At 38.3% G+C, this 26,526-nt stretch overlaps 1 protein-coding gene across 2 annotated transcripts in view; it reads left to right on the forward strand.

Moving 5' to 3' along the window:
• Positions 1-26,526, forward strand: part of Radx (RPA1 related single stranded DNA binding protein, X-linked) — an 87,642-nt gene that overhangs the window by 21,451 nt on the left and 39,665 nt on the right. Inside the window, exons 4-10 of one of the 2 annotated variants that reach the window (XM_063280302.1) lie at positions 3,427-3,535; positions 3,738-3,829; positions 3,931-4,053; positions 15,363-15,467; positions 17,436-17,600; positions 18,566-18,726; positions 19,524-19,684. In XM_063280302.1, the coding sequence (XP_063136372.1) occupies positions 3,427-3,535; positions 3,738-3,829; positions 3,931-4,053; positions 15,363-15,467; positions 17,436-17,600; positions 18,566-18,726; positions 19,524-19,684 (916 nt within the window). 2 annotated transcript variants of the gene reach the window in all.

Below are 26,526 nucleotides of genomic sequence, written 5' to 3' on the forward strand. Positions count from 1 at the left end.
AAGTACTAAAGCATCCACGCTTTGGTCTTCCCGCTTGAGTTTCATGTGGTCTGAAAATTGTATCTTGGATGTATTGCAAGCTTTTGGGCTAATATTCACTTATCAATGAGTGAATACCATGTGTGGGTTTTTTTTGTGATTGGCTTACCTCACTTGGGATGATATTTTCTAATTCCATCCATTTGCCTATGAATTTCATGAAGTCATTTTATTTTAATAGCTGAGTAGTAGTCCACTGTGTAAATGTACCAGATTTTCTGTATCCATACCTCTGTTGAAGGGCATCTCTGTTCTTTTCAGCTTCTGGCTATTATGAATAAGGCTGCTGTGAACATAGTGGAGCATGTGTCTTTGTTGTATGTTGGAGCATCTTTTGGGTATATGCCCAGGAGTGGTATAGATGGGTCCCCAGATAGTACTATGTCCAATTTTCTGAGGAACCTTCAGACTGAATTTCAGAGTGGTCATACCAGCTTGCAACTCCTCCAAAAATGGAGGAGTGTTCCTCTTTCTCCACATCCTTGCCAGCATCTGTTTTCACCTGAGTTTTTGATCTTTGCCATTCTGATTAGTGTGAGGTGGAATCTCAGGGTTGTTTGTATTTGCATTTCCCTGATGACTAAGGATATTGAACATTTCTTTAGGTGCTTTTCAGCCATTTGGTATTCCTCAGTTGAGAATTCTCTGTTTAGTTCTATACCCCCCCTTTTTTAATTGGGTTGTTTGGTTTTCTTTGATTGTTAGTTTCTTGAGTTCTTTATATATTTTGGATATTAGCCCTCTATTGGATGTAGGATTGGTAAAGATCTTTTGCCAATCTATTGGTTGCTGTTTTATCCTATTGACAATGTCTTTTGCCTTACAGAAGCTTTGCAGTTTTATGAGGTCCCATGTGTCAATTCTTGATCTTAAAGCATAAGCCATTGGTGTTTTGTTCAGGAAATTTTCCCCAGTGCCCATGTGTTCAAGGCTCTTCCTGACTTTTTCTTCTATCATTTTGAATGTATCTGGTTTTATGTGGCGATCTTTGATCCACTTGGACTAAAGATAATAGGTTGATTTGCATTCTTCTACATGGTGACCTCCAGGTGAACCAGCACCATTTGTTGAAAATGCTGTATTTTTTCCACTGGGTAGTTTTGGCTCCTTTGTCAAAGATCAAGTGACCATAGGTGTGTGGGTTCATTTCTGGGTCTTCAATTCTATTCCATTGATCTACCTGCCTGTCTCTGTACCAATACCATACAGTTTTTATAACTATTGCTCTGTAATACGGCTTGAAGTCAGGCATGGTGATTCCTCCAGAAGTTCTTTTATTGTTGAGAATAGTTTTTGCTATCCTGAGTTTTTGTTATTCCAAACGAATTTGCAAATTGCTCTTTCCATCTCTGTGAGGAATTCAGTTGGAATTTTGATGGAGAGTGCATTGAATCTGTAGATTGCTTTTGGCAAGATGCCAAGTCTTATTGTAATTTGTTATGCAGTTTTCAGTTGATAACCCTGGGAGGCTTGCTCTTTTCTGAAGGAAATGGAGGAGGAGGAGCAAATCTTGAGGAGGTGTACGTGGACAAGGAGGAATAGGGGGAAGGGAACCTGTGGTTGGGATGTATTTTATGAGAGAAGAATAAATAAAATAAATAAAAAATTTAAAATAAATTGTGGATAAAAAATATACTGAGTGAGGTAACCTAGATCTAAGTCTTAATTTAAATTATACTTCTTACAATGTCTGTGGATACCTCTATAAGTATGTCTCATTCTAGGAGTTGCTTCTAAGCCTTAAAATCACATGAAGACTGGAACAATAGACAGAACATAGCCAATAAGTAAGCAGCCACTATGAAATTTGAATACAACTATAAGCCCATATTTTTTTATAAGCCCATATTTTATGATGGAAAACAGTTCTTGAAAATATAAAGATATTTGTGCCTTTAACTATATACATGCAAAAACATAATTATTTTAAAGTGACAGTGAACCTGGGTATTAATATATTTAAAATATGCCCTTTGGTCTTTAAAAACAGTTTTCCTTCTTATTAATGTAGTAGTTGTCTCTATTTCCCATATAACTGTGATTACTAGTAGACTTTTTATTTTTTATTCTCTATCAGAGTTTGATAAATTCTTGAGGTAAAATTCCAGAAAAGAAATATTTTAGTCTCAGCTAGCAATAGGGTTGATACTGTAGCCACTCTACTTTGTCTGTGGAAAGAGGAGGCCACCATATTTAATATGTCAATGAATGATTAAGACTGTGTTCCTGGAAAACTTTAATTTATAAAAATGAGTAGCTAACTACAAATTAATTCTGCCTAGACTATGTAGTTTATATATCTCAGCTCTGGCTGTACATTAGAGTCAATTTGGGAGATTTAAAAAACCACTGGAATTGTTCCCAACAGCAGAAATATTATTTTAATTAGTCTGAGGACACAAAGGCATCTTTAGATCTTTAAAACCCCTTACTTGATTATAATTATAATTCTTGGAGTTGAGAACTATATACCTCTGATCTTTAAGAGAACCTACCTTAAGCTATTGAATGAAGGGAAAGAGGGCAGTAATGCCAGCATGTTACAGGTTAGAGACATAACTGTAATTAATATATTAATAGTCTTACCCTTAATTATCAGCCTACTGGATAACTGATCCTAAACTAACAGATAGGTATGATATCAAAATACAATACAACAAAAAATGAATGGCTATAGCAAAAATGTGATAAACAATAGGAGAGGTACAGAATTGTAGTCAAGGAAAGAATGGACAAGAGAGTTTAACAATTGTGAGGAAAGGAGAAAGTATAAAAGTATAAAAGGGAGTATAAAATAGCAGGGCAGTTAAGTGTTATGTGCAGAATAAATAAGGAAGGTTATGTAGTCAGGGAGCAGAGGTTAGGAGGGAATTAGAGACTTAGACTACCATCACTGCTATGTGTGTTTTATGCTATTAGAAAAACTATTGTGATTATTTATCTCGGTTTTTTCATTTGTATTTACATATGAGATCCAAGTTAGAGAAAGGTACTATATAATCATTTTAAAAGACCATGTAAATCTATAATGATGAAACCTTCCTTATAAAACTAAGGCTATATTCCCTCCCTGTGATAAATGTCATTATACATGGCCATTCTCTTTTCTGCCCTCTTTTCCAAAACTAATATTCATCACATAGCCAAATAATAAATTCTTTTGAGTCTAAACTGGACTGGAAGGCTCACATCTTTAATCTCAGCAGTTGGCATGCAGAGAAGGCACATCTCTGAGTTCGAAGCCAGCCTAATGAGTTTTAGAGCAGTCAGTGAGACACAGTTGAGATGCTGTTTCAAACAAAAATTAAGAAAAATGAGTTCAGTTGATTGTTTTGCTTTGTAATTTATGGAAAATAATGTATTAAAGTAATATACATTTTTTTTCAGAAATCTGCCTGAATCTTCGAGATCCTCCAACTAACATAGTTATCATTCCAGAAAAGCAGTTGAAATCAGAATGGAAATTGCCAAAACTAATTAACCGATTTATTACAAGGTAAAATAGTTCCTTGTAATATCTCTTAAGTACTAATCTTTAAATGTTAGTAAACAAAAAAATAATGAATTATAATTTATTTAGAATCTACCCCAGATGAAGCTGTATCAGTTATTCAGGCAGGTCTTTTCATAGTTATTCCTGAAAAATGTCTTTTCACTGTTTCAAGATTATAACGTCTATTGAACATTTTATTTTTCAGGTCAGAACTAGACGATATGCCAGAAAATAGCATCTGTGATGTAATTGGTATGTTATCCTTTGTGGGGAGGGTGCAACGATCAAAAAAGAAAGGTAAGCTTTTAAATTTGAAAGTGCAAGTGGTTAAATGTGAAGAGTATTGTGTTCATGTGCATACAATGGCCTTCATGTTTCTCCCTGCTCTATCCACATAGAGAACAGTGAAGACTTTTGGTCCTACCGCTGGATTCACATCACTGACGGGACTTCAGAGCAACCATTCATAGTGCAGCTGTTTTCCACATCGCAGCCAGAAGTCTTTGAAAATATTTACCCAAGTACTCCATACTTTGCTCTTTTTATTTTTTTGAAACAGCAATGGGAACTTAAAGATAGTAAGATGGGGGCTGGAATGATGACTCAGTGGTTGAAATAACTTGCTATTCTTGTAGATGACCCAGCACATCCATAGTGTCTCCCAGTCATCTATAGCTCCAGGCCCAGTTTATTGGATGCTGCCTTCTGACTCCTGTGGTCATTAGGTATGCACATGGTACACAAAAATACATGCAGGTGAACACTCATATACCTAAAAAAAATGTATGTTTTCTTTTTAAGGGAGAGTGATCTGACTTAAAGAGGTGTCATGACAATGAGTTAGGAACGCAAATGACCTAAAATCATTTCAAACCTTTCCGATGCTGGTATATTTAATAGTTTATATTAATCATCTTCTTGTATATTCAGGAGTTACCTTAAGATTTAAATCACAGAGCACTGTTCCTATTTTCTACTGGTCCTCTTATGCTTCCCAAGTAGTGATCCCAAGTAGTGATCTTCTTACTTACTTGCTTTTTTAACAGTGACAGAAAACACAATTAATGCCTTTCTGAATCTGTTTTATTTCACTTAAATGGTGATCTCCAATTATATCTATACATTTTCCTGAAAAAAAAAATAACATAATCTTATTCTTTTTAAAAATATTTATTTATTTATTTTATATAAGTACACTGTTGCTATCACACCAGAAAAGAGTATTAGATCCCATTACAGATGTTTGTGAGTCACCATGTGGTTGCAGGGATTTGAACTCAGGACCACTGGAAGAGCAGTTGGTACTCTTTTTTTTTTAGGTTAAAATAATTGGTTTATTTTAAGTTATGATCAAGTAAGAGGAGAGCTATATGCCTAAGGCGTTTGTTGTCATACTTTGAGTCTGAGTTATTTCTGGGAGCATGGAGTTGGGAGGAAGAAGTGGACCTAACTAGACAGCATTCCTTAACTGTCCGTAATTTTGTTTTTTTTTTTTAATTTTTTTACTAACTTGAGTATTTCTTATTTATATTTCGAGTGTAATTCCCTGTCCCGGTTTCCGGGCCAACATCCCTCTCCCCCCCTCCCCTTCTTTATGGGTGTTCCCCTCCCATCCCTCCCCCCATTGCCGACCTCCCCCCAACAATCACGTTCACTGGGGGTTCAGTCTTAGCAGGACCCAGGGATTCCCCTTCCACTGGTGTTCTTACTAGGATATTCATTGCTACCTATGAGGTCAGAGACCAAGGTCAGTGCATGTGTAGTCTTTAGGTAGTGGCTTAGTCCCTGGAAGCTCTGGTTGCTTGACATTGTTGTACATATGGGGTCTCGAGCCCCTTCAAGCTCTTCCAGTTCTTTCTCTGATTCCTTCAACGGGGGTCCTATTCTCAGTTCAGTGGTTTGCTGCTGGCATTCGCCTCTGTATTTGCTGTATTCTGGCTATGTCTCTCAGGAGCGATCTACATCCGGCTCCTGTCAGTCTGCACTTCTTGCTTCATCCATCTTGTCTAATTGGATGGCTGTATATGTATGGGCCACATGTGGGGCAGGCTCTGAATGGGTGTTCCTTCAGTCTCTGTTTTAATCTTTGCCTCTCTATTCCCTGCCAAGGGTATTCTTGTTCCCCTTTTAAAGAAGGAGTGAAGCATTCACATTTTGATCATCCGTCTTGAGTTTCATTTGTTCTAGGCATCTAGGGTAATTCAAGCATTTGGGCTAATAGCCACTTATCAATGAGTGCATACCATGTGTGTCTTTCTGTGATTGGGTTACCTCACTCAGGAAGATATTTTCCAGTTCCAACCATTTGCCTACGAATTTCATAAACTCGTTGTTTTTGATAGCTGAGTAATATTCCATTGTGTAGATGTAACACATTTTCTGTATCCATCCCTCTGTTGAAGGGCATCTGGGTTCTTTCCAGCTTCTGGCTATTATAAATAAGGCTGCTATGAATATAGTGTAGCATGTGTCTTTTTTTTATATGTTGGGGCATCTTTTGGGTGTATGCCCAAGAGAGGTATAGCTGGATCCTCAGGCAGTTCAATGTCCAATTTTCTGAGGAACCTCCAGACTGATTTCCAGAATGGTTTTACCAGTCTGCAATCCCACCAACAATGGAGGAGTGTTCCTCTTTCTCCACATCCTCACCAGCATCTGCTGTCACCTGAGTTTTTGATCTTAGCCATTCTCACTGGTTTGAGGTGAAATCTCAGGGTTGTTTTGATTTGCATTTCCCTTATGACTAAAGATGTTGAACATTTCTTCTCAGCCATTTGACATTCCTCAGCTGTGAATTCTTTGTTTAGCTCTGAACCCCATTTTAATAGGGTTATTTGTCTCCCTACGGTCTAACTTCTTGAGTTCTTTGTATATTTTGGATATAAGGCCTCTATCTGTTGTAGGATTGGTAAAGATCTTTTCCCAACCTGTTGGTTGCCGTTTTGTCCTAACCACAGTGTCCTTTGCCTTACAGAAGCTTTGCAGTTTTATGAGATCCCATTTGTCGATTCTTGATCTTCGACCATAAGCCATTGGTGTTTTGTTCAGGAAATTTTTTCCAGTGCCCATGTGTTCGAGATGCTGCCCTAGTTTTTCTTCTATTAGTTTGAGTGTATCTGGTTTGATGTGGAGGTCCTTGATCCACTTGGACTTAAGCTTTGTACGGGGTGATAAGCATGGATCGATCTGCATTCTTCTACATGTTGACCTCCAGTTGAACCAGCACCATTTGTTGAAAATGCTATCTTTTTCCATTTGATGGTTTTAGCTCCTTTGTCAAAAATCAAGTGCCTATAGGTGTGTGGGTTCATTTCTGGGTCTTCAATTCTGTTCCATTGGTCTATCTGTCTGTCTCTGTACCAAAACCATGCAGGTTTTATCACTATTGCTCTGTAATACTGCTTGAGTTCAGGGATAGTAATTCCCCATGAAGTCCTTTTATTGTTGAGAATAGTTTTAGCTATCCTGGGTTTTTTGTTATTCCAGATGAATTTGCAAATTGTTCTGTCTAACTCTTTGAAGAATTGGATTGGTATTTTGATTTGGATTGCATTGAATCTGTAGATTGCTTTTGGTAAAATGGCCATTTTTACTATATTAATCCTGCCAATCCATGAGCATGGGAGATCTTTCCATCTTCTGAGGTCTTCTTCAATTTCTTTCTTCAGAGTCTTGAAGTTCTTATTGTACAGATCTTTTACTTGCTTGGTTAAAGTCTCACCGAGGTACTTTATATTATTTGGGTCTATTATGAAGGGTGTTGTTTCCCTAATTTATTTCTCGGCTTGTTTCTCTTTTGTGTAGAGGAAGGCTACTGATTTATTTGAGTTAATTTTATACCCAGTCACTTTGCTGAAGTTGTTTATCAGCTTTAGTAGTTCTCTGGTGGAACTTTTGGGATCACTTAAATATACTTTCATATCATCTGCAAATAGTGATATTTTGACTTCTTCTTTTCTGATCTGTATCCCCTTGACCTCCTTTTGTTGCCTGATTGCTCTGGCTAGAATTTCAGAACTATATTGAATAAGTAGGGAGAGAGTGGGCAGCCTTGTCTACTCCCTAATTTTAGTGGGATTGCTTCAAGGTTCTCTCCATTTAGTTTAATGTTAGCAACTGGTTTGCTGTATATGGCTTTTACTATGTTTAGGTATGGGCTTTGAATTTCTATTCCTTCCAGGACTTTTATCATGAAGGGGTGTTGAATTTTGTCAAATGCTTTCTCAGCATCTAGTGAAATGATAATGTGGTTTTGTTCTTTCAGTTTGTTTATATAATGGATCACGTTGATGGTTTTCCTTATATGTAACCATTCCTGCATGCCTGGGATGAAGCCTACCTGGTCATGGAGGATGATTGTTTTGATGTCCTCTTGGATTCTGTTTGCCAGAATTTTATTGAGTATTTTTGCGTCGATATTCATAAGGGAAATTGGTCTGGAGTTCTCTTTCTTTGTTGTGTCTTTGTGTGGTTTAGGTATAAGAGAATTGTGGCTTCATAGAAGGAATTCCGTAGTGCTCCATCTGTTTAAATTTTGTGGAATAGTTTGGATAATATTGGTATGAGGTCTTCTATGAAGGTCTGATAGAATTCTGCACTAAACCCGTCTGGACCTGGGCTCTTTTTGGTTGGGAGACCTTTAATGACTGCTTCTATTTCCTTAGGAGTTATGGGGCTTTTTTAACTGGTTTATCTGTTCCTGATTTAACTTCAGTACCTGGTATCTGTCTAGGAAATTGTCCATTTCCTGAAGATTTTCAAGTTTTGTTGAATATAGGCTTTTATAGTAAGATCTGATGATTTTTTGAATTTCCTCTGAATCTGTAGTTATGTCTCCCTTTTCATTTCTGATTTTGTTAATTTGGACACACTCTCTGGGTCCTCTCATTAGTCTGGCTAAGGGTTTATCTATCTTGTTGATTTTCTCAAAGAACCAACTTTTGGTTCTGTTGATTCTTTCTATGGTCCTTTTTGTTTCTACTTGGTTGATTTCGGCTCTGAGTTTGATTATTTCCTGCCTTCTACTCCTCCTGGGTGTATTTGCTTCTTTTTGTTCTAGAGCTTTTAGGTGTGCTGTCAAGCTGCTGACATATGCTCTTTCCTGTTTCTTTCTGCAGGCACTCAGCGCTATGAGTTTTCCTCTTAGCACAGCTTTCATTGTGTCCCATAAGTTTGGGTATCTTGTACCTTCATTTTCGTTAAATTCTAAGAAGTCTTTAATTTCTTTCTTTATTTCTTCCTTGACCAGGTTATCGTTGAGTAGAGCATTGTTCAATTTCCACGTATATGTGGGCGTTATTCCCTTATTGTTATTGAAGACCAGCTTTAGGCCATGGTGGTCTGATAGCATGCATGGGATTATTTCTATCTTTCTGTACCTGTTGAGGCCCGCTTTTTGACCAATTATATGGTCAATTTTGGAGAAAGTACCATGAGGAGCTGAGAAGAAGGTAAATCCTTTTGCTTTAGGATAGAATGTTCTATAAATATCTGTTAAGTCCATTTGGTTCATGACTTCTCTTAGTCTGTCTAAGTCTGTGTTTAATTTCTGTTTCCGTCATCTGTCCATTGATGAGAGTGGGGTGTTGAAATCTCCCACTATTATTGTGTGAGGTGCAATGTGTGTTTTGAGCTTTAGTAAGGTTTCTTTTACGTATGTGGGTGCCCTTGTATTTGGGGCATAGTTATTTATGATTGAGAGTTCATCTTGGTGGATTTTTCCTTTGATGAATATAAATTGTCCTTCCTTACCTTTTTTGATGACTTTCAGTTGAAAATTGATTTTATGTTATATTAGAATGCCTACTCCAGCTTGCTTCTTCTGACCATTTGCTTGGAAAGTTGTTTTCCAGCCTTTCACTCTGAGGTAGTGTCTGTCTTTGTCTCTGAGGTGTGTTTCCTGTAGGCAGCAGAATGCAGGGTCCTCGTTGCGTATCCAGTTTGTTAATCTATGTCTTTTTATTGAGGAGTTGAGACCATTGATGTTGAGAGATATTAAGGAATAGTGATTATTGCTTCCCGTTATATTCATATTTGGATGTGAGGTTATTTTTGTGTGCTTTTCTTCTCTTTGTTTTGTTGCCAAGACGATTAGTTTCTTGCTTTTTCTAGGGTGTAGCTTGCCTCCTTATGTTGGGCCTTACCATTTATTATCCTTTGTAGTGCTGGATTTGTAGAAAGGTATTGTGTAAATTTGGTTTTGTCATGGAATATCTTGGGTTCTCCATCTATGTTAACTGAGAGTTTTGCAGGATACAGTAACCTGGGCTGGCATTTGTGTTCTCTTAGGGTCTGTATGACATCTGTCCAGGATCTTCTGGCTTTCATAGTTTCTGGCGAAAAGTCTGGTGTGATTCTGATAGGTCTGCCTTTATATGTTACTTGACCTTTTTCCCTTACTGCTTTCAATATTCTTTCTTTATTTTGTGCGTTTGGTGTTTTGACAATTATGTGACGGGAGGAGTTTCTTTTCTGGTCCAATCTATTTGGAGTTCTGTAGGCTTCTTGTATGCCTATGGGTATCTCTTTTTTTAGGTTAGGGAAGTTTTCTTCTATGATTTTGTTGAAGATATTTACTGGTCCTTTGAGCTGGGAGTCTTCACTCTCTTCTACACCTATTATCCTTAGGCTTTATCTTCTCATTGAGTCCTGGATTTCCTGTATGTTTTGGACCAGTAGCTTTTTCCGCTTTACATTATCTTTGACAGTTGAGTCGATGATTTCTATGGAATCTTCTGCTCCTGAGATTCTCTCTTCTATCTCTTGTATTCTGTTGGTGATGCTTGTATCTATGGCTCCTTGTCTCTTCCTTTGGTTTTCTAACCAGGGTTGTTTCCATGTGTTCTTTCTTGATTGCTTCTATTTCCATTTTTAATTCCTTCAACTGTTTGATTGTGTTTTCCTGGAATTCTTTCAGGGATCTTTGTGATTCCTCTCTGTAGGCTTCTACTTGTTTATTTATGTTTTCCTGCATTTCTCTAAGGGAGTTCTTCATGTCTTTCTTGAAGTTCTCCAGCATCATGATCAAATATGATTTTGAATCTAGATCTTGCTTTTCTGGTGTGTTTGGATATTCCGTGTTTGCTTTGGTGGGAGAATTGGGCTCCGATGATTCCATGTAGTCTTGGTTTCTGTTGCTTGTGTTTCTGTGCTTGCCTCTCGCCATCAGATTATCTCTAGTGTTACTTTGTTCTGCTATTTCTGACAGTGGCTAGAGTGTCCTATAAGCCTGTGTGTCAGGAGTGCTGTAGACCTGTTTTCCTCTCTTTCAGTCAGTTATGGGGACAGAGTGTTCTGCTTTCGGGCGGGTAGTTTTTCCTATCTACAGGTCTTCAGCAGTTCCTGTGGGCCTGTGTCCTGAGTTCACCAGGCAGGTCGCTTGGAGCAGGAAAGTTGGTCTTACCTGTGGTCCAGAGGCTCAAGTTTGCTCCTGGGGTGTTGCTTATGAGCTCTCCGAGAGGGCAGCAACCAGGAGGACCTGCGCCGCCCTTTCCGGGAGCTTCTGTGCACCAGGGTCCCAGATGGCATTTGGTGTTTTCCTCTGGAGTCAGAGATGTGGGCAGAGTGTAGTCTTTTCTGGTTTCCCAGGCGTGTCTGCCTCTCTGAAGGTTTAGCTCTCCCTCCCATGGGATTTGGGTGCAGAGAACTGTTTACCTTGTCGGTCCCTTCAGGTTCGGGTGGTGTCTCAGACGCAGGGGACCTGCTGCTCCTGTGCCCTTATCCACGGGAACCCAGAGGCCTTATAGAGTTTCCTCTTGGGCCAGGGATGTGGGCAGGGGTGGGTAGTGTTGGTGGCCTCTTCTGCTCTGCAGTCTCAGGAGTGCCCACCTGTCTGGGCGGTGAGCTCTCTCTCCCACGGGGTTTGGGAGCAGTGAGCTGCGGGCTGGAATCAGTGATGTTGGGAATCCCACTAAAAACCGGAAGTGTCTGGTCCTATTGGAATTTTGTTTCTGTGTGTCCTCAGTTCACCAGGCAGGTGGCTTGGAGCAGAAAAGTTGGTCTTACCTGTGGTCCTGAGGCTCAAGTTTGCTCATGGGGTGTTGCTTATGAGCTCTCCGCGGGGGCAGCAACCAGGAGGACCTGCACTGACCTTTCCCAGCAGTTGGTACTCTTAACCTCTGACCCATCTCTCCAGTCCATCCATGGTTTCATTCTTTATGACTGATTAAATTATATGTACACACACACACACACACACACACACACACACACACACACACACACACATGTTCTTCCATTTAACCCAGTGAAGGTACCTAGGCTACTTTTATACATCGGTTATTGTGATGGTATAGTAAGCATAAATATTCAAGCCTCAATCAAGCCTCTCTTGTATGTTGCCTATGATTCCTTCAGATAGAAGCCCAGGAGTATATAGACTGAACCATAGGCAGCTCTGTTTCGGGAGTCTGAGGACCTTTATACTGATTTTTTATACTTTCTGTATTAATTAGGTTCTGACCAGCAGTGTTGACAATTTGTTTTTGCTCCACACCCTTCCAGAGTTTGATGTGTTTTGATTTCTTGATTATAGGCAGTCAGACTGGGCTGAGATGGACTCTCAGTGTAGTTTTTAATGGCATTTTCCTGCTGGCTAAGAATGTTAAGTTCTTTCTTGTACATTTATAAACCAATTGTGTTTTTTTTCTTTTAAAAAAGAACCTTGTCAATCCCAGTTTATGTGGTTCAGGTGATAAAACCAAGGGCTTCCTGCATTCTGGACAAGCATCCAACTACATCACATCCCGAGTCCCCATTTTTACATCTTTTGTGAACTGTGTGTTAAATTCATTTTCCCATCTATTGACTAGAAAACTTGTTCCTTTAACATGTAATTTTGTGACTCTTCATATATTCTGGATACTAATTCTGTTTCAGAAAATAGCTGGCAAAGATTTTTCTCTGATTTTTAAACTGTCTCTTCAGTCTCATGTTTTCTTAGCTGTACAGAAGCTTTTAAGTTAGAGTCAGTCCCCTTTGCCAATTCAGGCTATTATTTCCAAAGCTGTTGGACTCCCATTCAGAAAGTAATTGCATGTACCTACATCTTAAAAGTGTTTCCGTTTAGTACTTTCAGGGTTTCAGGACACATTAAGGGCTTTGATCCATTCTGAATTGATTTTTAAAGGGTGTTGAGTGATTCAGACAGGTTCTATTGTCTGTTGTTTCTCTCCCTCATTCCATCTTGACTGCTGTCACATTTTATAACCCTGTTTGCATGGTGGTCTAAATCGTTCAGGGTCACCAGATCACCTCATAACACAGAGCTCAGTAAACCACTGTAGCCTTTTGCTTCTCTAAGTTCCCTAATGGAGTAACTTTCGACTTACTCTGCTGTAAGCAGTCCTATCCAGCCTGGTAAACTGAGCATCGAAACACTGCCCGTCATATGCCCAGAACTCTATTTCTATCTCTCCTGTGTGTCATACATATTCATAGGCACCTTAGCCACTTATAACCATATGTCCCTAATGATTTTTATGAATTGGTCCAGCAGGAAAAGATAACGATTTCTCTCATATTGTGAGGTCTTTTGTCTCAACAGAAGAGGAATAATTATATTACTTGGTACAGTAATCTAACTGATCCTATTTTCCCTTGTCTTACATCATAATCAAGCTTTAATAAACTCCCATTTCTTGTATAAAAATCTTTTTCATTCAAACAAAGGCAGACTAATTGTCATAGTTTTGCCTGCGTGTATGTCTGTGTGAGGATATAAGTTCTACTGATTTGTTAAAATTCTAGTTTTTTTAGTATCTTCTATTTCTTCCTTCAGTATTTAATAGCTTCATTGTAAAATATCCTTCATCTCTTTAGTTGACTATATTTCTAGGTAGTTTTGAGGTTATTGTGTATGAAATTGTTTTCTTGATGTAATCATTACCATATACAAAAGAGAAGATGTGTGGAGAGAGTACTCAGAATATATTATATTCATGTATCAAACTAGCAAAGAATGAGCTTAATTAATTTTTAAAATGTAAAAAAAAAGTTAAAACCATTCTTACAATTTGAATGGATTTTCTTTTATTTTCATTATTACAGAAAAAAAGAACCAGTAATTGAAGAGATAGAAAATGAATTTATAGTTATGCTGGGGAGAAATCTTTATTCATTTATTATACATTATCTATTATTATTCAAAAACCTGCTTTCGAATAATTGCCTGAATTTACACTTGTTTGTTTATGTCCTGGTTTATGAAATTAAAATTATTTGAGTTGAAGTACCCAATAGGGTTTGGTTAATGAAATTTTATTTCAAGTTTTCTCTCAGTCTGGCTTTTCTTTATTGATGCCATTTCAACTCTTTTTTTTTTTTTTGGTTCTTTTTTTCGGAGCTGGGGACCGAACCCAGGGCCTTGCGCTTCCTAGGTAAGCGCTCTACCACTGAGCTAAATCCCCAGCCCCGCCATTTCAACTCTTAAACAGTGTCTTAAACAGTTTTCTTTATTTTATTCCACTGTTTGTATATTCATAGACTTCATTAATGGATTTTTTTCAAATCCTATTTAAGGTCCTTAAGCATATTCATAATGGCTGTTTTGTAGTCCTTGTCTTGTGCTGCAAGTATATGGCATCTCTCCGGCCCTTACTATAGTAGGCTTGTTGAGCTCTAGTGGAGACATATTGTCCTAGCTGTTATTGATTGTGCTTTTTATGCTGCTATCTATGAATCTGGGTTTGAGATGAGTGTAATTCTAGATTGTCTGGTCTTGTATTTGTTGGGTAGATGTTCTGTTCCTTGGTTTCTCTTGCCCTCTCTGGTTCTTGGGAGACTGGGGTGACTGTGGGTTGCCTGGTAGGGAATGCTTCTGAGATCCTGCCAGATGTGGCCTCTGGGGTTCCAGGTAGAATGTATTTCTGGATTTTGGGAACTTACACTTAGAGATGGGAATGGGCTAAATGGGAGCTGAAGTGGTCTATGGGATGCAGGAAAGATGTGTTTCCCACCAGGATCTGCTGTAGACTTCTGGTGATGGGAGGGGAGACCACAGTAGGTGGTATGCTACAAAGCTGGGGGTAAAACTGGGGGACTGGAATTGGAAGGGAAACAGAAGAATGAAGATTACCTACACAATCCCTGACTGGTGTGGCCTGCAGGTTCCTGGGAGGAGGTAAATATAATAGGTAGTTTTTTTTTTAAATCATAGGTTTTTAAAGTAGTTGAAGTCTGAAGACACTATAATCATATTATATTCACATTTGTAATGTATCAAGTAGGTTAGCAAGATAAAAAAAAAGAAAGCCAACAAATAAACAGGTCATATAAATCCCATCATTGAGTCTTGACATTTAACTAAGGTAACTACTTGATATAAAAATCACCTGTATAAACAAATACAAATTAATACTCTATATCCCTCTCTGGTAGAAGGATTCCAAGTAACCAGGGTTCAGTGTTACATTGAATAAACCAATGGAACTATCATAAAGAAACATAAGGCCTTTTATCCAGGAGAAAAATAACTATTCACACACATGTTCCCAACTAGAATGACTCTTATACAATAAGCATCTTGCTTTACTTAAATGTGGCCCTTGTACTTTCCAAAGGAAAGACCTCTGGTCAAAGTGGATGGAGAAACAGAACATACTAGGTAGTGTCAGATCACTCTTTTGTCAAAGAACAGGCTGCCAGGGAATCCCTGGTAACATGTTAGATGTGCAACATCTCAGGTGGACTCTACACATAGTAAGTCTGAATTGGCATCTGAAGCAAAGTTCTTTGTGATTTCTGCATTTGTTAAGGCTTAGGGAGAATTTCCAGTAGATCCTCCTCTTTAAAATGCAAATGCAATTTCACTTGTGTTTTTCATTCCCTATAGTGACATATTTTGTGTGTACCCAGTTGAAAGTTGTTAGAAATAACAGTCAAGTACCTAAGCTGCTTTATCTCACCACGACAAATGAAAGCAGAGTGCTTATTACTGGTGAGTAACTTCTTTGTCTCTTCTTTATAGAGAATGTAATCCACTGTCTTTTCCCTACAACTGTTTGGTACATATTAATTTGTACCTTATAACATTCAATTTCAGGATAGCTTTATTTTGACATCATTATGACCGGAGAATATTTTAATAAACAACGTTTGGCTCGCGAAATAGATTACTTCTATATTACTGCTGGTAGGAAATGTTCTCATGGCTCATTGGAAAATGACATTGATGTCATTTAGTTTACTTTGATTACTACTTGATATAGAAAATAGAAAAAATTGCTTGCTACCCTGGAGATTGCTAGGTTTGATACCACAATGTAGAGTCAACATGACATTCATGCTTGTTGTTAGCCAAAAAGCCTAGAAGTATTCAGTTAATATCATTTTTATAATATACCAAATAAAAATGTGGATCAAATTTTGGTCCCCAAATCTCACATTTAATTTATATGACTATCATTATTTGTCTACAAATAAATCGCCCCTCTATATATGTGGGTTGCATATCCTAAATTTCAGCCACGATAATATATATATATATATATATATATATATATATATGCGCTAAACATGTGCAAACTTCATTCTTGCCATTATTCCTTGAGCAATATAACAGTAATTGGTGTGTTTTACAACATTCTGAGTATTAGAAGCAATCCAAAAATTATGAAAATTATCCAAGAGGTGTGCCCTTGTTCTATCCACATGTGTGTTATATTATACAAGGGAGTTGAGCATCTATAGATTTTGTATATACAAACTTTGTAAGTACTGAGGAAGACCAGTGCATTACTTTCCCTTTAAAACCAATAAGATAAAATTCTCAAATAAGAGTATGAAAGAATAGTATGGAATAAGGTATTTACCAGAATTCTACCATGCGGGTAATTAAGAGATTTGTCATGGGTTTTTTCTTTTTTATTAATTAATTAATTAATTAATATTCTTATGCTCCAGATTTCATTACCCTCCTGGTCCAATCCCTGAGAGTTCCACATCCCATACCTGCTCCCTGCCCCGCCCCACACTCTGTCTCCCACCCCAGCCCCATCTCCACAAGGATGTCCCAACCCCACCCACCCCACCAGACCTCTAAACTTCCTGGGCCTCCAGTCTCTTGAGGGCTAGATGCATCTTCTCTGACTGAAGCCAGATCGAGCAGTCCTGTGCTGTATATGTGTCAGAGGCCTCATCTCACCTGGTGTGTGCTGCCTGGTTGGTGGTCCAGTGTCTGAGAGATCTCAGGGCTCCAGGTTAATTGAGACTGCTGGTCCCCCTACAGGGTTGCCCTCCTCCTCAGCTTCCTCCAGCTTTTCCCTAATTCAACCAGAGGGGTCAGCAGCTTCTGTTCGATGGTTGGGTACTCATATCTGCACCTGACTTTCAGCTGCATGTTGGGTCTTTTGGAGGGCAGTCATGGTATGTTCCTTTTTGTGAACACCCCATAGCTTCAATAATGAGTTTTATGAAATGTATAAATATGTCTTTATCAATATTTTTGTAAATATTAACAACCCCTGATATCAATATGTCATTTTAAGTCTGCCTTAAGAACATGAATTTAAAGTTCAAACTACATCCACAATTACTTTTGTTGTTATATTATACCATACTATCAAGTTAATAAGTTATCAAAAAATCAGCTCTTCAGAAGATGCTATTTAGAATAGAATAGTTTTGGGGTTTCCTCCTGTGGTTTTTATTATCATATATATGGTTTCCGTTTTAAATCCAATTGAACTCTGATATGTCTTATTTTCTTAGAATATGTCTACTACACAGAATAATTAGAATAACTGTCTGCTACGCAGTAGATAAGTAAAATATGCTACATAATATGTAAACTTGCTTTCTTTTTTATAAAATGAGACTGTTTTAATGTTTGAAAGTCCACACAAATGTATTTCAGTGACTCTTTTATTGTTTGTTTGGTTTATTTGCATTTCTCCCTTCTGGCAAGGAGGTCATAGAGGCCAGCCATATACATATGATACCAAGGCCAAAAAAATTATTCAGTGGATTAAAACGAAGACTAATTTGGAAGCAAAGAACACTGTTATTGGTGGATATTACCCCTACCCACCAGTTCCAGAGACATTTTCCAAGTATAGTCGCTTTATTAAAGGTATTAGTATAATTTCCAGTTCTTCTGTTTAATGCTACAAGTTTAGTATATATTATTTCTGTTAGTCATATGTATTCCCTTCTCTTCCAGAAGTGATGTTTAGCAAACCTTAGTGGCAATAATTTTGTCCAAATGTAGATACAAAATATATGTATATTTCCTAAAAGTTAATATTTTTATTTTATTAGACTAGGAAAAAAGGGAAAGTAGAAGGATGAATAACTTGTGGATAATGCTTTGATTAACTGTGTTAAGATCAGTTTTCACATTAGAAATCTCAACTTGTATGACATTACATAGAAATGTCAATGATACCTAAATGAGGTGCTATATAACATGATATCCAAATGGTGATGGTTGTGTGATGTTTCTCTTATATATAACGTGACTCCATATTGATTTTAAATAAAAAGGATACTAGAGTAAATGGGGTGCTGAGTTTGGAATTGAATTAGTATTTGAGAGGATTGGCATTAATTTCCTTCTAAGTAGAATTAATATAGAGTAGTGAAAAGTTTAAAATAAGTATGTTATTGTTTAAAGCTTGAGATGGTTGCGTGTTTGGAAGAAAATAAAAATTGAAATGCTGAGCTATCACCATCTAAATGCTGCTATCTTCTTGGGTGTTGTATATGATTTAAATAATGAAAATATGCTTTTCTGGGCAGTGACTAACCAACAATTTGTAGTTTGAAATACGATCTATAAATTATAATCAATATGTACAATTACTGTTACAGAGACTTCAGACAAGAAGCCTGTATTACAATTTGACTGATACATATATTTGACTTATATTTTGATGACAAATACTGAAGAAGATACCAAATATAAACACATAGTCTCACAAGATTATGTTAATGTAGCAGGTTCACATTATAAAACGACGCTGAAAATCTAATTTTTACTTTTAATCATGTCTCCTCTTTCAAACTCATAATTTCTTGGGACTTGTTCTTTTGCAGCTGAGTCACTCTTGACAACAATAAGTGAAGTGAGGAAGGTGATTGAAGACTTGCAGTACAGGGAACAAAAGCGCATTGCAATTCAGGGGATAATTACTGCTATAAAGTACATCCCCTATAACCACTCAGCAAAAAGTGCCCCAGCATCAGAAACACTTCAGGTATGGTGGCAGAGGACTCCTAGTGCATGTCTGACAGCACTATGATCATAATGACCATTGGTACCTTATGCATTGACTCTTAATCGTAATCTGAGAGAAAAAAAATTATTTTAGTTTTTGTTCCTGCTTCATTTCCTTTTTCTATCATTTTGGGGTGAGGGGCAAGCCTCTGCATTTCTTAAGGCATCAGACCCTGTCTTTGTTTTCTAAATAATTCAAATCTATTCCATATGTCTTTAATGCCTGGCTAGAGTATATGAATAATTGCTGTGTTAACTTTTTTTAGGCTACAATGATAGAAAAACTTCACAAGGGTGTTTCACTTCTCTATCTGCAATGACAACTTTACCTGTGTTCTGTAAAACATAGCAAGAGCTCTCATAGGAGAAATGGTCTACTAGAATAGCAATACTGGAATGTTCATATCCTCAAGAGTTCATTTTTCCTGTTAGTTCACCTTCGTCAAGGCCGTGTCTAGGAGTCTTACTATACATGTAGAAATAACCACTTAATCCATTTGGTGATAGTAGCAGAGGAGGCCTTTTATCTTCTTGAATCTAAATACAAGATCGATATAAATTTAATCGACCTTATAGAAGCAGTATCTCTCGATCATACTAGAAGTCCAATGTGCTATCCATTGTGCCACAGAGCCCACCTGCTTAATCGACCTTATAAAAGCAGTATGATTGCAGTATTCTGTCCAACTCTTCAAAGTATGAAACTTAAATGTATACCTTTTCAGAAATAATTTTGTGAATTGGTTTTAAAATATTTTGCCTACTTATTGGTTTTAGAACGCTAGTCCACCCTCAACATCTCAAGCAGCTGCAAAAGAAGGTCATTATCATGAAAGAGGGAGTAAAAGGTCTCAAGATGACAGGCCAATGGATTCTCTGCCTATGGTTTTGAGTCTCTGCGCAAAAAGAAAAATTCTTCAAGGCCCAACTGCGAATCCGTAAGTTGTTTGCATTACATCACTTACACATAGAGTTCTCCACTGTGTGACTGCCCAGTTGTTCACTTTTTAAAAATTAGATTTACTTTCTTTTATATGTATGTTTTACATGCATGTATATATTTGTACCGTGTACATATCTGGTACTCATGGAGGCCAGATCCCCTGGAACTGGAATTACAGATGATTGTGAGACACCATATGAAACCGAGAATCAACTCAGGTCCTCGACAAGAACAAGTGAGAACCACTGAGCCATGTCACCAGTCCCCCCAAAATTTCCCTTCTTTATAAAAATACTACTCATATGGGATTTTGGAACCATTCTAATCTTGTACAAATTCATCTTTTCTTTCGGTAAAAATCTTATTATACAGGCCAGCCTGGCCTCTGACCTCTTGCTTTGTTTAGCCTCCTATATGCTGGAATTATAGCCATGAATTACTCTGCCAAGCTATGAACTCACCTTAACTAATCCGATTTGTAATTACTCTATTTCCAAATTAGCCCTTCTTCTGATGTACTCAAATTAGAGCTTTCATCATAGGAACAGGGAAAATTAACAGTTCATAAGTCACATTTGCCTGCTTGCCAATTCTTCAGACATAAAAAACATTCTAACATCCTTAAAAATCTTAACCTACACCTTCTTCAAATCTAGTCCACAGTCTTAATGTAAAGAAAATCTAGGTGAGCCATCCTGGTGACAATTATTTAACTATTAATTGGTAAAAAAAAGAAAAGAAAAAAAGAAAAACAGACATGTTAGATGTCCAGATTCTCGTGGCAGGACAGGACTAGCATAAGCTAAATTAGAATGAAAGGGAGAGTTATGCGATAAACACCACTCCAAAATTTAGTATAGAAAATGTCTCTTATTTTCAAGGTATTCAGAATTGTACTGTCTGTCTCAATAATGTGCTTTCCAAATCTCCTAATGTAGCTTCACTCACTGATCCCTGAATACTTGCTCTACACTCTGGGACCAAAGAGGTGATCAGGGTCCCTCTAGCCTTTTCTTCTTGTGGTGGCTTAAAGGAAAATGACCCCCATAGGCTCATAGGGAGTGGCAATATCAGGAGTTGTAGCTTTGTTGGAGTGGGTGTGGCCTTTTTGGAGCAAGTATGCCATTGGGGCTGGGCTTTGAGGTGTCAGATGCTCAAGCTTGGCCCAGTGTGGCTCTCTTCTGTTGCTTGCTGGCCTGGATGTAGAAGTAAGATTCTTCTTTTTTCATGACTTCATTTATTTTATTGTTTTTAATGATAATTAAATATGAAGTAATGGATTTTACTTTGGTATTTATATACACTTTGTTCTATTTAAAATTATTTCTTCAGTTTGATACTATCTTGATCATATTGACACCCTTTCCCCAACTCTTGCCAGAGCTGCTTCTCCTTCCCTACCTACCCAATTTTGTGTCCTATTAAAAAAAAGTCTTTCAAGACAAATTTCTGCTGCCCAGATATCCATGGGTGTGTGGTCTGCTATAGGACCCTGGACTACACTTATGAAAGAATTTCTCTTCTTTTCTTAGAGTCTAGCAATTGCCAATAGCTCCACAGCTAGGAGTGAGATTGTGTGCCTCACCGCCTTCTCAATCCTGGGATTTGGTCTTGTTTGGGGATTGCACTTATTTCATACATGCTGCTGTAACCAGTATGAATTTATATGTTCATGTGCCTTTCTATGGCCAGAAAACATGGCTTCTTTGTAGCTGTCTATTATCTCTTTCTGCAAAGACCCCTGAGCCTTGGGAGATATCGGGTTATACATGTTCTATTTAGGGGTGAGCATTCTGTAGTGTCTTATTCTCAGAAATCTGACCAGTTTTGCAACTCTGTGTTAGTCACCATCTACAGCAAATAGAATCTTCCTAGATAAGGGTGGAGAGATGAATTGATCTATGGTATATCAGCACACCATTGGGAGTCAATTTAATACCATGTCCATTTAGCATTATAATAGTCAGTTTTCCTAGGGCCTATGCCTGTCTAGCCAACCTAATAATGGGTATCATTTTGTGGAGCAGGGCTTAAGTCAATCAAAATGTGGTTGGAAACTACATATAGGGGTGTACATATTTAATCAGGAGGCAGAGGCAGGCAGATTTCTGAATTGAAAGCTAGCCTGGCCTACCATCACATGTTCTGGGCCAGCCAAGGCTAGAAAGAGTGGCCCTGTCTCAGAACAGCAACACCAAAAAGAAACTGGCTTGTTCTTTCCATTCTTTTCACAGCACTAGTGTACCAATGGGCATGTCTCACCTGGTTTCCTTGCCTTTCCTCCAGCCTTGTGACCCTTTCCTTCTGCTTCCTCTGCTCTCCTGTCTCATTACTCTACCACCTCTTCTCTTCTTTGCCTCTCCCTTAAAATAGTTCCCCCTTCTCACTGACTCTCTCCATAGTTTCATAACCTTGTCTGTCTTTCTTTCTAAAATCTGGTAAATGCATGCAAAAGTAAGAAAACTCTTTGTCTTTCTGAGTCTGACTTATTTTACTTAATGCAATGCTTTGTGTTTCCTTCTATTTTCCTACAAATTTGATTATTCCACTCTTCTTCACAGCTGAAGAAAGTTCACTATCCATTCAAGAGTGGATGGAAATGGGGGCAGATCCCATTTCCTAGCTGTTAGAAAAAGTGAAACAGTCAACATCAATATGCAAATATCTTGGTGCCTAGAACAGTATAGCTCAGTTACAGCATTTGTGTTTTTAGTTGCTACTATTCTTCATTCTGATTTGTATAGTGGCTATACCAGTTTACATGCTTACCAGAAGTTTGTATATTGATAAGGAAGAGCCCTCGCTTCCCCCCTGGGATCCTCACCAGCATTTGTTGACATTTGTTTGGTTAATGATAGCCATTATGAAAAGGATAAAGTTGCACCTCAAAGTAGTTTTCATTTTAATTTCCTGTAAGGCTATGGATGTTTAACAATTCTTACATTATTGTGAAAACACTATTCAGTTTATTGATAGGAAGTTTTGGATTTTGGTGATAATTTTTACAGTTCTTTATATATTATGGAGCCCCTGTGTGAATGAACTATATAAGTCAATTTTTCTCCTATTTTGAAGGCTTTCTCTTTGTTGTATTGATAATTTCTTTTGTTGTGCAAAATATTTTTAATCTCCTGCCCTTCCATTTTTCAATCCTTTAAGTTAATTTCTGTGCTTCTAGAGTCCTTTTTGTAAAAAGATTTATTTTATATATGTGAGTACACTGTAGCTGTCTTCAGACACACCAGAAGAGGACACCAGATCTCATTACAGATGGTTGTGAGCCACCATGTAGGTGCTGCGAATTGAACTCAGGACCTCTGGGAGAACAGTCAGAGCTCTCTCCAGCCCTGCTTCTGGAGTCCTTTGTAGAAAGTATCAATCCTGAGATTCAACAGAAAAGCCACCTCCACCACTTTTGGGCCGAATTTGAAGCAAGTTTCAAATGGACCAGTTATGGACAATTCCTCACTTGAGAATGGGTTCAAAGTGCACGTTGCTGAAGTTTATAAAGACCATAGGCCACTATACTTTTCCATGAGGCTCTGTTATCTCCCAGAATTACAATTCCCAGCATCCCAGGAAGTTACCTGGTTCCTGGGTGGGGCGGGTGGGGCTTACAGGTTAACTTTGGTCATTACAAAAGTTCTTTATCTCTTACACTCATTTCCTGCCTGCAGAATTCCAAAAGGCTGACATCTTTCTTCATTTCATTCTGTCTGTATTTCCTGTAGTATTCTAGGCTAGCAACCCTTCTGTTTTGATGGCTAATTGGATCTCTGGCCATAAGCCTAATCAGTTTTAATTTTTTATTTTATTACATTTAATTGTGTATGCTGTGTGCTTATGTATGTGTATGCCCATATGTGTGTGTTCACATGTCATGGAGTACACGTGGAGGTCAGAAGAGAACCTTCAAGAGTTGTTGGTTCCCTTCGACCATGTGGGTCTTAGGGATTTAATTCAGATCATCTGTCTTATTGAAAAGCATGATTATGTGCTGAGCTGTTTGTTGGTGTTCTGTGTAATGCAGAATGATCAATCCCAGAAAATAGGGACACTTCTGGAGGAGTTTAGTATCCCTAAACTGGCAGCTTCATAGAAACCCTTTTCATTGTTATACAAAAGGGACTTTTAGCAAGTCAATTTCCGCATACCAAAACTCATTATCTGATCTAAGGGTTGTCTGGAAAGACCTATCACCTAAGCAGTTTTCAGTCACAGGAGACTTCCTGGTTTGCCAGACACATCTTGAGACTAAGTTATGCAAAAGCTCACAGATAACAATCACTGACAAAAAGGCTACTTCAAAAGCCAGACACAACAGTTCAGCTAAAATTCTGCTACACTGAGCCATGTATCCAGCCACATATTAATTTTAACTAGTGAACAAAAGAATGGACTTCATTATGATGTCTTTATTCATGTATATAAGTATGTTTCAGTCATATTCATCCTCCAACTCCTGACTCTCTCTTGTCCTCTTCACAGGTCTCTCTTCATCAGATAGTCTAAACTACTTTCTGCTTTAATGTGTGTGTGTGTGTGTGTGACTTTATTACATATGAAAGAAAACTTGCTATTTATCTTTCTTTCTCCATTGTCTCTCTCATTCACATCTCTCTACCTCTCTTAATCCACTCCCATTCCCCAAATAGTCCTTCTATACAGACACACACATTCTGTATTTGAGAAAAAATACATTTTCTCTTTCTTGGATTATTTTGCTGATCATGGTAATCTCCAAGTCATAATTCCAATCACGTGTATGTGTGATGTCTGATATGTGTCTGTGTGTGCTCTTCTATAGATGCATTTCCATGTGTATGACTATGCACGTGGAGGCCTCAAGGCAGCCTCAGGATAGCCTTCAGGAGCTATCTACCTTGCTTCTTGGACTTGGTTTCTTATTGACCTGCAGCTTGCCAAACAGATTAGGTGGGTTCTCCAGTCAATTCAAGGGACCTGCTTGTCTCTGTCTCCCTAACACTGTGATTGGCATAAACCAGGCTTTTTATGTGGATGCTGGGATACAAATCAGATCCACATGCTTGTATAGAAAACAATTTACCAACGAAGGTGAACCACACAGCTATTCTTTTTTCCCCATCTTTATTAAATTGAGTATTTCTTATTTACATTTCGATTGTTATTCCCTTTCCCGGTTTCTGGGCCAACATCCCCCTAACCCCTCCCCCTCCCCTTACTTATGGATGTTCCCCTCCCCATCCTCCCCCCATTACCGCCCTCCCCACAACAATCACATTCAGTGGGGATTCAGTCTTGGCAGGACCAAGGGCTTCCCCTTCCACTGGTGCTCTTACTAGGCTATTCATTGCTACCTATGAGGTTGGAGCCCAGGGTCAGTCCCTGTATAGTCTTTGGGTAGTGGCTTAGTCCCTGGAAGCTCTGGTTGCTTGGCATTGTTGTACATATGGGGTCTCGAGCCCCTTCAAGCTCTTCCAGTCCTTTCTCTGATTCCTTCAATGGGGGTCCCGTTCTCAGTTCAGTGGTTTGCTGCTGGCATTTGCCTACGTAGTTGCCATATTCTGGACATGTCTCTCAGGAGAGATCTTTATATGAGTCAAAGTTTTGAGCAAATAGTTCTCCAGCCACGCCTTTGGTGATCTGTCCAGATCAAACTTTCTGACATTTTATATTTGGAGGTTCATAGTTTCCCAGATATTTGCATTTTGGGGTCCTTTTTGCATGACAATTCCCCCTCCGGTAACATCATTCTTTATATATTTTACTGTGAATAGGAAAGAGAATTTAGGTGATCCATATTTGATTAGAAATACCCTCCACTGGAAGGGAGAGGCAAAGATTAAAACAGAGACTGAAGGAACACCCATTCAGAGCCTGCCCCACATGTGGCCCATACATATACAGCCACCCAATTAGACAAGATGGATGAAGCAAAGAAGTGCAGACCGACAGGAGCCGGATGTAGATCGCTCCTGAGAGACACAGCCAGAATACAGCAAATATAGAGGCGAATGCCAGCAGCAAACCACTGAACTGAGAATAGGTCCCCTATTGAAGGAATCAGAGAAAGAACTGGAAGAGCTTGAAGGGGGCTCGAGACCCCAAAAGTACAACAATGCCAAGCAACCAGAGCTTCCAGGGACTAAGCCACTACCTAAAGACTATACATGGACTGACCCTGGACTCTGACCCCATAGGTAGCAATGAATATCCTAGTAAGAGCACCAGTGGAAGGGGAAGCCCTGGGTCCTGCTAAGACTGAACCCCCAGTGAACTAGTCTATGGGGGGAGGGCGGCAATGGGGGGAGGGTTGGGAGGGGAACACCCATAAGGAAGGGGAGGGGGGAGGGGGATGTTTGCCCGGAAACCGGGAAAGGGAATAACACTCGAAATGTATATAAGAAATACTGAAGTTAATAAAAAAAAAATCAAAAAAAAAAAAAAAAGAAATACCCTCCACTAAATATTTAGGTTACCAGTTATAAGTTCAATTTTCTATGCACACAATATAGTGTGACCAAACTACTTGAGAGTGCATAAGAGGAGCACTTTCTCAATAGCACATTTTTGATTTCTGTTTAAAACTTTAGCGGAAGTGCCTGCCGTGTTCCTGTTTCTAGCCGTGTTTGGTTCATAACAATGTGTTGTCTAAAATGATAAGAATTTTCTAAAGCTCTTGTCCCATCCTGAGATCTCATAAGATTTTTCTTTAAAATTTAGATTTCAACAAGCATTATCTTCATGGAATTGAAGACTTTTTTATTGCACATTTCAAAACCGAGATTCAACTTAATATAGAATTTTGAAGACATTTCTACATTTTTAATTTTTATTTTTTATAATATAATTACA

This window comes from Rattus norvegicus, chromosome X, assembly GCF_036323735.1.
Source record: "Rattus norvegicus strain BN/NHsdMcwi chromosome X, GRCr8, whole genome shotgun sequence".
Classification (NCBI taxonomy): Eukaryota; Metazoa; Chordata; class Mammalia; order Rodentia; family Muridae; genus Rattus; species Rattus norvegicus.